Source organism: Gadus chalcogrammus, chromosome 11 (assembly GCF_026213295.1).
Source record: "Gadus chalcogrammus isolate NIFS_2021 chromosome 11, NIFS_Gcha_1.0, whole genome shotgun sequence".
Classification (NCBI taxonomy): Eukaryota; Metazoa; Chordata; class Actinopteri; order Gadiformes; family Gadidae; genus Gadus; species Gadus chalcogrammus.
The window spans coordinates 22760872-22775307 of NC_079422.1; the positions used below are offsets into that span (position 1 = coordinate 22760872).

General features: G+C 44.2%; 3 protein-coding genes across 4 annotated transcripts; 1 reads left to right on the forward strand and 2 right to left on the reverse strand.

The window, feature by feature from the left end:
- The first annotated feature begins 4058 nt into the window (after window positions 1-4058).
- LOC130391899 (apoptosis-associated speck-like protein containing a CARD) lies at window positions 4059-6290 on the forward strand. The gene is made up of 3 exons (XM_056602231.1): window positions 4059-4462; window positions 4742-4798; window positions 4963-6290. The coding sequence occupies exons 1-3, from the start codon at window positions 4192-4194 to the stop codon at window positions 5232-5234; spliced, it is 600 nt and encodes a 199-aa protein (XP_056458206.1). The 5' UTR covers window positions 4059-4191; the 3' UTR covers window positions 5235-6290.
- Window positions 6291-8088: 1798 nt separating this feature from the next.
- Window positions 8089-9376, reverse strand: LOC130391846 (potassium voltage-gated channel subfamily E member 1-like). Of its 2 annotated transcripts, none has more exons than XM_056602158.1 (2): window positions 8879-9376; window positions 8089-8686 (listed from the first exon to the last, which is right to left on the reverse strand). In XM_056602158.1, the coding sequence occupies exon 2, from the start codon at window positions 8671-8673 to the stop codon at window positions 8278-8280; it is 396 nt and encodes a 131-aa protein (XP_056458133.1). In that variant the 5' UTR covers window positions 8674-8686; window positions 8879-9376; the 3' UTR covers window positions 8089-8277. The 2 variants fall into 2 exon arrangements, with proteins under 2 accessions (XP_056458133.1, XP_056458132.1); XM_056602157.1 differs by having other exon boundaries at window positions 8089-8689.
- Window positions 9377-9520: 144 nt separating this feature from the next.
- On the reverse strand, window positions 9521-13145 carry si:ch211-225p5.8 (uncharacterized protein LOC555567 homolog). Its single transcript, XM_056602156.1, has 5 exons — window positions 12841-13145; window positions 12264-12430; window positions 11438-11672; window positions 10591-10750; window positions 9521-9847 (listed from the first exon to the last, which is right to left on the reverse strand). Exons 1-5 carry the CDS (start codon window positions 12878-12880, stop codon window positions 9802-9804), a joined length of 648 nt encoding a protein of 215 aa, XP_056458131.1. The 5' UTR covers window positions 12881-13145; the 3' UTR covers window positions 9521-9801.
- Between the last annotated feature and the right edge of the window lie 1291 nt (window positions 13146-14436).

Below are 14436 nucleotides of genomic sequence, written 5' to 3' on the forward strand. Positions count from 1 at the left end.
CCAGATGTGATTACTACCCTACACCATAGCCCGATCGTTCATTCAGTGACATTTAATTCCGGTGCGATCTCTACACCTTCCGGGTAACTAAATGAAAGTCATTTAAAGCCCCGTTACCCTTGGTTCGGCTCTCCAACGCTGGTACTTCCTGTCTATTCAGGTGCGGCTATCTAACTACATCATGTCATCAACAACTAGAAGTGGGGCTGACATTAGATAACATTTAGGAAACTAAACTACACTACCACTAAACCATCACTAAACTACCACAAATAAGTGAAGCTTTATAAAGCAGAGTGTATCAGCTGTCACTGAACCCCGTGCTGCGTTTCACAGCAGTGGTGTCACCAGTGTGCCCTGGTTGTGCTTTGACATCCACTATATTTAGGACAATTTTATTTCATGGAAATGTGAATGTACACAAATCTACACAGACTACCCAAACACTTACCCTAACTGATATCCAAATAAGATAAATGCAATTGTGATGAAAGCACTGTTTTCCTAGGCGACCAGGCATGGTCACCATCTTGAACATTTTTGGTAGTTGGCTGCCATCTTTGCCACCATATTGAAAAAGGAGTAATTCAAATGAAGGTTCCCAAGTGCTATGCTTAGTAGATAAATCCAACATATATTGTTCAGACTTAATCTATTTGCTCCTCTTTGCTATTTAAACTTGTACAAGAAGGACACCTGCTGGTGTACCCTGGTATCGCACCCTACGTGCCTTTGTTTTGTTTTGCCTCGCTCGCGAGAATCTAGTTAACTGTTGAGAGAGATGTGTGCAACGAAGCTGTCTCTCACGGTCAGATCCTTGGAGTAGATACGTCCGTAAGTACGCAATTATTGTTTGAGTTATTAGATGTAAACACTCGTGAAAACGTTTCTGTTATACTTTACTGTTCTACGTTATGTTTGATTAAGAACACATTTCAACTCATTGCTCGCTAACTATGTAGCTCGTGGTAAGCGTCCGTGAATATAAAACACATGTTGATGAGATAGTAATTTGACATGGTAATTTGATGTCTTTCTGTTTATTTTATATTTTTACAAAAAAGAATGAGCAACAATGTATAGAGTAAAAGAACATTGCATCGAAGAAACATTCTGGAGCCTCATTCATTCCACATTCTTTCTAGTTAGTCTACGCCTTGCAAGGACGCAGTTGTTAGGACAGAATATATATCCTCATATCATTTATGTCCATCATTATTATGAAAATGTATCTAAAAAGAGATGCCAGTGACCATATCGCCATATTAAAAATGTATGATGGTTCCATATCTGTATTGTTTTTCCTTTGTGTCTTTGAGCATTACTATCAAATTTCATGTTTCCTATCACCTATTATCCATTGTTAATGTGAAATTTAATCTCAAAACAGGTGGTCACTGGCGGCCATCTTGAAAATGGACGCCATATCGAAAATTCGGCGTGCCTCCACATTTAATTTTGTTCTATATGTCTTTGGCTACAACTACAAGTGTACCAAATTTGACGCTTTTATCATAAAATGCACAACCCTTATATAATTTCTAGCTAAATTGCCCAACTATAGGGGCAAGTAGGCCTACTGCCTTTTCCGCCTCTGATTCGCCCCTGATTGGTTAGAATGGCTCTCCTCCGATTGGTTATGGTTAGGGTTAGGGTTACGTTCACGGTTAAACTTAACCCTAACCCTAACCTCCCCCAAACAGCGATCGAAACACGATTTAAAGGAGAGCCCTTCTAAACAATCAGAGGCGAAAAGGCGGTAGGCTACCTGCCCATAACATCTTCCGAAAAAATATTTGCGAGCAGGAGGGAGAGCCTCGGGTCAGGCGCAGAGCACTGGAGGACCAGGACGTAATCGGTATCGCTGATGCTCTCGCCTCAAACTTCACTGACGCTAAAGCCGGGAGGGCAGCGGTTGAAACGCTGCGGGCCATCGAGTGTAACCAGTGGCGGTTTTACATTGGCCAGGTGGCTAGCCAATCAATCTGGAGCCTCATTCATTCCACATTCCACATTCGAGTGAAAGACAAGGAGGAGGAGGCTGGGGGTGTGACCCTGAAGATTTTTTGGCCAGGGTACCATGTGCTCTGTTTACAGTAGACGCATCGCGATGGCGAGGCGCACACAGCCTTTGGCCGTGTTCTATTCTAGAACACGGCCAACACAGAACACAGGGTGCTCTGGGGGGAGTCCTCGAGCTCTATATCCAAAAAATATCAGACTTTGGCTCTCGCCAATAACGAAGGTCGGCCGATGATGGTAGGAGTGGAAGGGGGGATGTCCTCTGACCCCACTGCCTCGACATCCAAGGCGTTTGTAATTGGCAATGGACATAAATAATAGCCTTGCTAATCAAATGTGAAATGATTGAGTGTAAATTAATTGTGTCATTTTTAGTTGAAGGTACAAACATTATTTTGGAGGAGCCGCCGACAATCAATCTCCAATCAGAGGTATATAACTATCAAAACAAAGTGTCACGTATTCTTCTAAATGTTTAATTTTTGGAAAGAATGTCCTGTAATAGGTTTCCCTGATACTTGCAGGGATCTCTGTCGGCTTGTGACTCCAGGGCGAGGGGAGGTGATTTTTCCTTAACAATTCTCACAGCTATAATATGAATTTGTAGAATAAAAAATGCCTAGGCCTAATTGTGTCAATGACATAGCGGTTATGTAAGGGATAATGGACAACACGGCACTTGACTATCCAAGGTTAATGTACGTTGAACGTGGGGCCACCTTTGAACTTGTAACACAGACACACTGTGCAACAGTAAGTGCACGGCTTCTCTTTAAAAACCGGGATATTCCACAAAGCCGGTTTTATCACATAACCGGGTAAGTTAGCCCAGGGTTTGCGGTAACCCTAGGTTTTCCGTTCCAAAATGAACACGGTAGCCTATGTTAGTTACTATAGAAAATAGAAATATATGCTCTGAATCAAACCTGGTCGGAGCAGGTTTTTGCGCGGTTTTGGCCTTCGGTCCTTCGGTTCGAAGGATGCGTCCCCTGAATTGAGATACAGCCATAGGTCCCATGGGCTCTATCGGAAGGGGCGTGACTTCGCCACTCTATAGGTGTGTGTCTGAATCCTCGAACGCCAGACTTCCGAGTCGAAAGTCGAAGATCTCCCAGCTTTCTTGCAGCATTTCTCGAAGGCATGCCCCCTTTTTGTCTTAATCTTTCGAAAATCTGAGAGAAGACCGAGCGCAGTGATGACGCTCTCAACAAAATGGGTGTGCCCGTGAAGAGATTTTTTTTTTTGCATTTGTACTACGTAGGTCATTTTAATGTCGATTTTAAATGCTCTTACACACTTGATTACATTGCTACTTTTTTCCGGTCACTAATTTATACATTGCATGGTCTTGCTCTGCGTGCAATACAATTTAAAGTTTTGTTGTTTGTTTCAGGCTGCTTTGCTCAAAAAGGCTAATGTAGCTAACAATAAATAACGGCTAGCCAATTTCATGCCACAATCACAAAGACGAACAGGAACGCTATGAATGCTCCGAGACCGGGAGTGACGTCAAACATGCAACTCGGAAGGCTGGCGTCCGAGGATTCAGGAACGCACCATATAGTGCCTCTTCTTATCGAGAACCTGAGGATATCTTGAACCATGATGTGTTACATATATTGCCAATCATAAGCAGCATGTTGCTAATGACAACAATAATGGAGGGTGCTGATTGTTTTCGGTCTTTTACTCAACCTTAACTGAATGTTTTGTTGTATAATTTGGTTCGATGAGTAATCGCCTTCATGTATAGAATAATGTGTAATTTATTATGTAAATAAATAGATAATAAACAAATGTAATGTTTATTCTCTTCACAGTTATTTATTCATATTTGCAAATCCGTTTATGCTACAAAACTAAAACCTGTAGAGAATGGACTATTTGTGTACCTGTATTGCTTTGGCTTAATCTGATTACCGATTGAAACGCGTAAATGACAAATTGCGAACGAGAAACTACGCCCGCATTTGAGTGCTCTGAATGTTTTATAACAGGGCAATGCACAGTAAATTAAAAAAATCGATTGGGTGTAGTTTACTTCCGCTATCTGGCTCTTCCTGGTCTAGTGTTCGTTTGCGGCGTTTGGTTTCGGACAACCTTTTGTATGTAACCTTTTGAATAATCTATAAATATATTTAACTATGATATAACTCAGTGGTGTAAGCTATGGCTTCAACGATAAGACAAGTTCTGCAACACAGTCTGGAGGATCTGTCTAAGGATGAACTGAAGAAGTTTTGCGCCAGGCTGTTGGACCGTGAGCGGGAGGGAGAGCCTCGGGTCAGGCGCAGAGCACTGGAGGACAAGGACGAAGTCGGTATCGCTGATGTTCTCGTCTCAACCTTCACTGAAGCTAAAGCCGGGAGTGTAGTGGTGGAAACGCTGCAGGCCATCGAGTGTAACCACACCGCAGTGCGACTTGAGGCCGAACTGGAGGGTACGTTGATTAATGGAGATGATATAGGATATTATGATTAAGAGGAGATCGCTCTTAGACCACAGTGTGCCACGCTATCGATTTGGGTTTAATCACGTATCGTCATGGAAAGGGAATTCTCAGAGAAATTTGCTAATTACTTCCAATGAAAATACATTCAGGTCATCCAACCATTTGACCATCAGACTCCTGTGAGCTGCCCTATGACAGTTTTATGTTCAGAATGTGAAGACACGAACGATATATATGCCATTTATTTATTTATTTCTACTGGCGCAGAGTTGAATCTGCCGGGCAGTCGACCTAGTGCCAATAGTACAACCCCACCGTCAACAGGTTAGTCTCTCTCTCTCTCTCTCTCTCTCTCTCTCTCTCTCTCTCTCTCTCTCTCTCATCTCGAACTCTCTCATCTCGAACTCTCTCAATTTGCCTATTTATAATTGCCAAATACTAATTTGTAACAAAGAATGGGAATGAGAGTCTGAATGTTGTCATTCTAGCGAGACCTGTAGAGCACTTTGTGGACCAATACCGGAGTTCCCTGATTCAGAGGATCCGGAGGTTTCCACCTATCATCAATAAACTGCTGGAGCTCGGTGTGCTGAGTCAGGAGGAGTATGACGCCATCATGGCCATACCCAACCCGCATGAACAGGCCCGACACCTGTACAACGGGGCCCTGACGACCAAAGGAACCCCAGGAAAGGACATCTTCCTCAGGGTGCTGGAGGAAATAGAGCCTTTTCTTCTCCAGGACCTGAGGGGATCTTGAGCCATGGTGTGTTACATATAACGCCAAACATAAGCGGCCTGGTGCTAAGGACAACAATAATGGAGGGTGCTAATTGTTTTGGGTCTTTTATTACTTATTCTCAACCAAATGTTTTGTTTAATTTTGTTATAAATAAATAAATACTATGCCTATAATGTTTCTCTATTGTATTTTTATGAATTAGGAATCAGGCTGTTTTTTAAACGTATAGCCTACGCGCAAGTGACGCGATGCGACCGAGAAACTATACGCCTACATTTGAGTGGTCTGGAATGTTGTATGACAGGGCAATGGACAGTAAAAAATAAAATAATAATCGATTGGGTGTATGAATTAGGAATCAGGCTTTTTGCAACAGAAGTGCAGAAGTAGAACCAGAATTAATTTAGTTTTCACATATAGGATATAGGTAGGTAATTCATGTTATTCATTGTAATTTGTTGGAATCCCAGGCACATGGTTTGAAAACCAGTGGTACATTGGTGCGGCGTCAGTTCTAGGGGTTCCATTTGTTTGAGGCCTCGAGCAAGGCCCACCAGGACCACCAGATGTCACACACCGTGGACACAATGTAAGAAGTCTAAACTGACTCAAGCATCGATCATCTCTGAGAAATTCTCTCTCGCGGATTTTTGATACGGTTTTGAAAAAAAGTACATAGGTCCGGACCTCGGTGACTTCATAGCTGGCTACGGGCGCTCAGCTATTGATGCGCTATATGAGAATATCTGTTGAGAGATTAAGTAATTTCTGACCAATCAGGGCATCTGCTCGGCGAACGGTAGAGAGGATTCCATCTGCTGCCAGGAGATTGGGAAGCGAGAGGGTACTTGTTTAGTTTCAAAATCTTGTTCTCTTCTGCTCTTGCTCTCTCAGGGCTCGGCCCAGACAAAAGAATGGTCCTCTCCTATCCTCTCCTCGCCGCACTCTCTAGTGATTGCTTGTGGGAGTTTACCACTATGTCGATGGAATTGCTTAAAACCATGAAATTAAATTCACCACTCGTACGCTTTGTCCGCCAGTACTCACTGAATTTGGTTGTGGAATCAAATGGCAGAACGTGCGCTGCAAGACGCGCTCACCATTTTTATTAAAGATTGGGTATGGGATTTGCGAAACGCGAGTAGATTTTGAAAATACATAACTCAAATGGTCCTCCCCCCTCTCCTTCAACGCTGACTCTGACTCCACCCATTCCAAGTACATGGACGCGCAATCATGCACAAGCGCGAACATAGATGCGCGAGAGCAACCATTAGCTAGTTAGCTAGCTCCAGTAGCTACCACAGGATAACAACAAACAGAAGCTTGCTATGGACTATGGGTCACAAGCTTTGAGTACGTGCACGAAGGGGTCACGCGCAGGGAGCGGGGGAGGGGGAGTGCAGTACGACTGTTTGATTGACGTACTTTCTGTCCAATGCCACTCGATGGTTCTGGAAATCATTGGTTGGAGTTTTTCGAGGCCTGCCCGTTCCACAGATGATTGACTTGTTTAATTTTCATGTCAGTACTTCTAACTCCGTGGCTGTTAGTGGGTTATGATAAGGATTTCAAGTAATTTTGCAAAAATGGCCAAAAAGGAGAATTCCATACCCAACCTTTAAGTGTAATGAAGTTCAACTTTCGTCCCGCCTCTTCAACGCGCCGCGATTACCGAGTTACGCCCCGTGCCCACTACCTCCGTCAGTTGTCCGTTGCCCATTGACTTTGAATGGGGACGGTCGCGCAATGCATTGTGGATCCGTCCGTTGACTTGGAGCGTTCGCCACCGTCAGAAAGTTGAAAAATGTTCAACTTTTTCGGCAGCGACGGTTCCGTCATCCAATCAGATCGCGTATGCAAATTTAAGCACTGTGACGCGACTCGGGCTCTGACGATACTGGAAAGGGGGAAAGCGGGTCTTCTTGCCTCGCAACAAGCAGGAAGAAGCGGGAAGAACCCGGCGAAGCGATTTGACGAGGCGTGGGCACGAGGCGTAACGCCTCGTGCCCACTGCACCGTCAGTCAACGGACGTGGGAAGGCGTGGCTGACGGATGGGGGAGTAGTCTTTGCAGAGGCATCCGTCAGCCAATCAAATCGCTTCGCCGTGTTCTTCCCGCTTCTTCCTGCTTGTTGCGATGCAAGATTACCCGCTTTCCCGCTTTCCAGTATCGTCAGAGCCCGAGTCGCGTCACAGTGCTTAAATTTGCATACGCGATCTGATTGGATGAAAAAAAGTTGAAAATTTTTCAACTTTTTGACGGTGGCGAACGCTCCAAGTCAACGGACGGATCCACAATGCATTGCGCGACCGTCCCCATTCAAAGTCAATGGGCAACGGACAACTGACGGAGGTAGTGGGCACGGGGCGAGACGGTGGCGAACGCTCCAACTGAACGGACGGATCCACAATGCATTGCGCGTCCGTCCCCATTCAAAGTCAATGGGCAACGGACATCTGACGGAGGTAGTGGGCACGGGGCGTTACCCGCCCGCAAGCGAGATTCCCAGAATCTCTTGCCCAACTTGAGCAGCACATGACCAGCCCGCGTCCAGTACAAAATGAGGAGGCGAGTGACACTCGAGTGACACTCGAGGCCACGCGCTTGATGGGGCCGGGCCGACTGCGTTTCCTGGAGCTGGATTCAAACCCAGTCGTGTGTGAGAAGTAAATTGTGTGTGTGCTCGAATTTATGTATCTTCTGGTGCTCTATAGCAAACCTAGCAGTATACGGAATCCAGATCAAAACTACAACATTAGTTGTTTAGCCTTGCTTCTCGTTCAATTAAGTTATTTCCTTAAGTTTGAAGACTGTTTATTTGTTATCTGTTCTAATCTCACAGTATACAAATACACATTGGCCTCTTGGGGGATATTATTTTTTATTAAGTCATTTGTATTATACATCTCATTAAATCAAAGTCATTGGGTCCTAAAGTCACTCAGTCAGGTTGTGGAAGATGAAAACTACCTGAAATAATAGTTATTATTCTGTTGAACTTGGAGCATCTATTGAAACCCGTCATCATGTGATGCATGACATTTATTTTAGACATTAACTAAAGTTCTGACTTTAGATGATTGGCTTTGCGGAATAGGCCGGGATCGGTCGCAGGATTGCAGATGACAGTGTCGGGGGTGGAGTTTGCTGGAGACCTGGCCTGCGCTGATTTGCTCGCAGTTGTGTAAGGAGGCGGGGCCTTGGTCCAGTCGTGAGCGATGTACTGGTGGTAGTGGTCCTGGGAGCCCTCCAGCTTGCGGGAGCGTATGTAGCTCAGCATGATGCCGAAGGTGAAGAAGCTGAACAGGCCCACAACCAGCAGGATGTAAACAAACCCCTGACCACTCTCGGCCTGCTGGGTAGTGTAGTGTCCCCCGGCCGTCGTGCCGTTGAGGCGCGTGAGAAGGGAGAGGATAAGGGAGTGTAGCTGGGTGCCGTTGGGGACGGGTGTCATCGCTGCTCGTGCCCTGCTGTCACAACCGGGAGAAACATACAAAACTCCTTACGTTAACCGGAAAAACCTCAGACAAGGAGTCGGCTCACAGCTCTTACTAAGATGAAACAACCGGAACAAATGACTACAGATATGGTAAGAAAGACAAGGTAGAGTAAGGGATCATTAGAAGGACAAATGTGGATTGAAGGAAAGTCAAACTTACCGTTCAGAGACCCTGAAACAATAAGAGTGGCTCTCTCAGGGGATCTCTCCCTGGCTCCCCTCTTCTGCCTCCTCCCCTCTCCTCCGCCCTCTCTCCTGAACAGCAGATCCGTTTCGTGGTTTTCCCGTCAACACCTTTAATGAAACGTGGGGGAATCGGCCACCTTGTCGGCTGCAAGGTCGTTGTCGGACCCCGGTCACGCTGCAAGGTCGTTGTCGGCTTGTGCCTCAGCCCAACGGTGGCAAGTCATCTCTTTGTTCCCGAGTTGATCACAATATATGTTATATAAACCATACATTAAGTATTTATGATGTGTCTAACATATCATATATGGTGTTTGGATGTACAATTTGAATACATTTTATGTAAACCTAAAACTAGGTCATCTTGCCTTTTCTTTTAAGTAAAAGTAATGATATCCAATATACTGATGTTCAGGGTACAGAATACTATTATTATATTACGATATACTATATTTATTAATTACTGTACTATCGTCAATATTATTCTCACTGGTGGATGGGCTAAAAGCATTGATGCTCCATTTTTGTTGCTAAAAGTTTGACCTAAATGAAGTAGGCTACTGAAATAACATCCAGATTACCTCAGGAACAGTGCTTGAGTAGTTACTTATGAAACTTTATTATTATTGTAGGCCAAAAATAATATAAAATATATATTGTTATAAAACCTAAATAAAACTGTCAGTTGCAGTTCCAGTTTGATAGAAAAAAAATATGAACAGACTTTAAAAGGAAAAAATAAATCTGCTTAAAACCTCTGTATAAGCTTACCACTAGAAGACTTTATTAAAAATAATTAATAATTAAAAATAGTACTTTCCTTCTATTGGAAGACTTCAGTCTAGCCAATACTCAACTTCTACTGAAATACCACTGCAGCATGAGGGCGGATCCCTTCAGTCACTCTGTCTTGATGCCATCGCAGTCCTCATCCGGATCTAAAAGTCTGAACACATTCACCACAGGTTAGGTCTGGTGGAGTTCCCCTGAAGGCACATCAAATACTGCAAACCCTGAGAACCGCCCGCCATGAGTACTACAGCCATGTGTGCTCGTAACCCTGGGTGTGTTAATGCCTTGCTCTATGTGTGGGATCTAAACCCCCAAACCATCAGTGTTAAAAGTACCATCCCGCTCAGCTGTTTTCTAATAAAGGAGAGTAGTCTTGAGGACTACTGTCAGTACTGTCTGTACTACCATTACTCAAGGAGTACTTGCAGAGTACTCCTTCAGTAATTGGTCTTGACCTTGAGGGTGTAGTTCGCCAGTAAGAGTTGAAGATAATCGTTCTAATCTAGTCCCTTACCTAGAGTCAGTAATGGAGCACAAACATGCTCATTACTGTCACTACCAGCACTTAAAGGTGACTACTATTATATTATATATGACTATTACACCACCAGGTGTGAGTTTGATTAGCCATTACAAGCCGTTTTGAAAATCTGCCTCTTCTGACATCACAAGTGGGCGTGTCCACCTAGATGTGTGATGGATAGATCAGTCTACCAGCCTTCCCAGTAGACTGTAGCAAACGTTGCTCTTCTATCCGTCCTACATCTAGATGGACACGCCCACTCGTGATGTTAGAAGAGGAAGATTTTCCTAACTGCCTGTAATGGCTTATCACCCTCACACCTGGTGGTATAATATGTCCCCTTTAAGGAGAACGATGATTACGCGAGGGCATACTTGGTCTGGGCCTTGAGGGCTTTGCGGTCCTCTCTGGCCTCCTGCTCTGCAGATATCTTCTTGTAGCAGTAGAGCAGGACCAGGATGAGCCATAGCTGCAGCACCACGATCAGCACATACATCAAGATCTCTGCCACCACCGCCGTCAACTCGCGCTGGGCTGCGGGACACGCCAAACGGAGTGCGTCACACAGGTATGGAATCAATGAACAGAATCCCCATGCTAAGAAGTAATGGCTTCTTTCTTGCTCTAATGCGTTATAGATCATATTTGTACAGCATTCAGAAAATGTATATAATGCACTATAAAAAAAAATCATAGCAGCCACTGAACTTTTAGTCTCAGATCGTTATATCTTGCTAGTTGTTTCTTGCCCATGAGCACAGATTGGGAGGGCCTGATTTGACAGTATCTGTATTGTATGATTCTTCTTACATCCCTTAGCTCAGTTTCTTTTCACTCCGTTTTTTTCAACAGACCACCCCTTAATAGATAGCTTCTGACAATTACATTGTGTATTTATTTACATTGAGGTTTAGCAAAGTGAAAGGGGTTGATTACTTTAGCAAACAGCATATTCCTTTTTTAATTTTCTGAAAAAATATATAAAGGTGAACGTGTAAAACCCACGTCACTGTATGCATGTCACACTCTCATTAGGGGCTGAGCAAGGTATTATGTAATTAAAATAATAACACGACTAGTGTATAATTTTATAACTGTATACAAAAGGACCATTATATTAAAACAGGTATGTTTGTGGTCTGATTAATATAAACGGAGGTAAAAGACATGGGTGTCTGAACCGAACGGAATGACGACCGTCGGCTGAACAACTGAACCCACCTTCAGCCACCACCTGTAGCTCCACCCTCTTCTCGATGACATCCTCGTGGTTGTACAGGTTCAGGAAGAGGGTCCGCTGGAAGCGGCAGCGGTATGTTCCCGAGTCGTTGGCCGTCAGGTTGCTGATGAAAATGGCTCCGATCTGGATGTCTGGGTCCAGGGTCCCCCGCCATTCCACACGCCCGGCGAAGACTGGGTCTGGGGAAAGCGCTGTCGGGTGGTCATACTGGAAGATCTGATGGGAACCCACACACACGCCGAGTAGGCTACTATTAGTTAGGGCTATTGGAACTACAGTAGTAGTAATAGTACTAATACTTGAAGATCTGAGGGGAATCAACATGTACACTACTAGTCGTATCACTATTAGAACTACCAGTAGTTCTAATATAACTAGTACTGGAAGATATGACAGGAACACACTCGCAGTCGCAGTAGTAGTATTACTACTAGAGCTACAACTAGCGGGACTAGTAGTACTGGAAAATCTGACCACACACACGCACGCACACACGCACGCACACACACACACTACTAGTGGTAGTAGTTATACTAACTACCACTATTAGTACTAATTGATACTAAGAGTACTATTGACTACTAAGATTTGACAGGAACTCGCACACACACATTCCCACACACAAATTAATAATAGTAGCCAACTACTAGTAGTAGGAGTACTCGTACTAGAAGATCTGACAGGAACACACACACACACACACACACACACACACACACACACACACACACACACACACACACACACACACACACACACACACACACAAATGGTAGCTGGCCATATAACGAGGTGTAGTAGTCCTACGTGGCTGTAGTTTTCTTGTGCCGAAGGTCTGAAGAACCAGTCGACCACCGCCTCTGCCTTCACCTCCTCCCTCCTCTTACAGGAGATACATCCCAGCAAGAAGCCCTCCCCCTCCACCGCCTCCGTCAGGGAGTCCACCTCCGCACAGCCCCCCCAGCACCCTGACACTAGAGGAGGGGGAGGAAGACGTGGAGGAAGAGGAGGAGGAGGAGATGTAGGAGGAGAGGAGCAGATGAAACAGGCGTTGGAGGAGGATAAGATAGAGGTGCAGAGGAGCAGGAAAGAGAGAAGAGGCTGAGGAGAAGGTTGAATTGGTGGGCAGAAAAGAAGGAGGAAGAGGAGAGGGTGGAGGCACTGTGGGGTTCTGAAAAATACTTAGTCTTTAGGGTCTAGAACAGAAATCAAATTTGATTGGGAATATTAAATATTAATGTTCTATCATATAAACTATGTATAATATAGCATATAAAATCACAACCCCGAATGCTAAACACTTCTATGCCAGACACATGACGACCATTCAACATGTGTTTGCTTGATTGCCACACACAATAAACGGCCAATATTCAATACTTACCATAAAGATTTAAAACACTTAGGAAAATAAAAATAAACATTATTCCCACTGCAACGAAAACGTGCACTGTCCAAAAAACGGTCTACTTAGTGAATTTACTGGAGCATGCTCCAAGTTTTCAATATTACTGCGACCCCCGAGCAGATAGCCGCAGCGGAGAACACGTTGGGCATAATAATGTTGTGGCGAGCAGCTGGGTTCTAGCCTGCTATATATAGTCTCAGCACGGTGTAGTGTTGTAAACACGACTCCTCTACTAAATCTAATACTGATTAATGATTAACAATGAACTATGAAAAGCAAACTATGAACTGTGAACTATGAATAAGGCGATCCTACGAACTATGAACCATGAATTATTAAAAAAAACTGATGGCTTATTTCTAACTATTATGTATTCATTACCAGATAATATGAGGCTCTACATAACGTATTCATAAGCTATAAATAACGTGTACATAATATATCAATAAGCAGACGATAGGGGTAATTGGAGCTGATGTTGAGGCTCAACAGAGGTCACGGGTGAAGCCTTGGGCTCTGACGGTCCCACGTCATGCCCAAGGTCGCTCCAGTTCCAGGTCTTCCAGGAGGCCGTATAGAGACCTTGAGCTAGAGGTAGAGCCTTGTCCTGTTCCCCCTAAAAACATACAGAGAGAGAGGGGAGGGGAGAGAGAGAGAGAGAGAGAGCGACAGATATATAGCCCACCTCTCTCTTACTAAGCCACTCCGGGTTTGTATTTTTAGCGCAGATTGAGTTTCCCGACACCGGAATCAGACCGGACCAGGAGCCAGAAAACAGCACTCCCAGGTTCCCGCGAGACCCCCGCTAGACCCAGGGAGCAACCAGGACACTGATGCAGTGTGTGTCAGGTGTTTGTGCTTGTAGTAGGTTGTGGGTCGTGTGTGTGTATCCGTGTGTGTGTGTGTGTGTGTGTGTGTGTGTGTGTGTGTGTGTGTGTGTGTGTGTGTGTGTGTGTGTGTGTGTGTGTGTGTGTGTGTGTGTGTGTGTGTGTGTGTGTGTGTGTGTGTGTGTGTGCGTGTGTGTGTGTGTGCCTGTGGGTGTGAATGTGATATTTTGTATATTTCACAATGACTTCATATGATATAGGCTATTTATGAAGTAAAGAATATTGACATGCCAATGATCTTTAATTTACTTGTTCAACCTTTTAGTTGATGTAACAAAATCATTGATTATTACGTCCGAGGTAGCCTAGGTACTCGGCATACCCTTTAACTTGAACTAACTTTATCTATTTATCAGGGTCGTCTGTCGTCGCTTGTTTGAGCTGCAGACGAGGTCATTGGATGAAGGCACGGGGTAAGAACACAATTTATGATCACAATCACAACAAATGAATTAATAATAGGCATGCATGAAGAAATGTAGTAGTAACATAATTTATTTGACAGTGCTTGTGACTATGCATGCAGTTTAACCCACCACCAGATGTCCCCATATGTCCTTCCTTCACATCAGGCCGACCTCAGAAACCCAATATTTTGTATCAAAACTTGATTGGGCCTAAAAAAAAAAAAGGTTGGTTCCTGTTGGTTGTCAGTTGAGGTCATGGGTAGGTAGGGAATTTATTT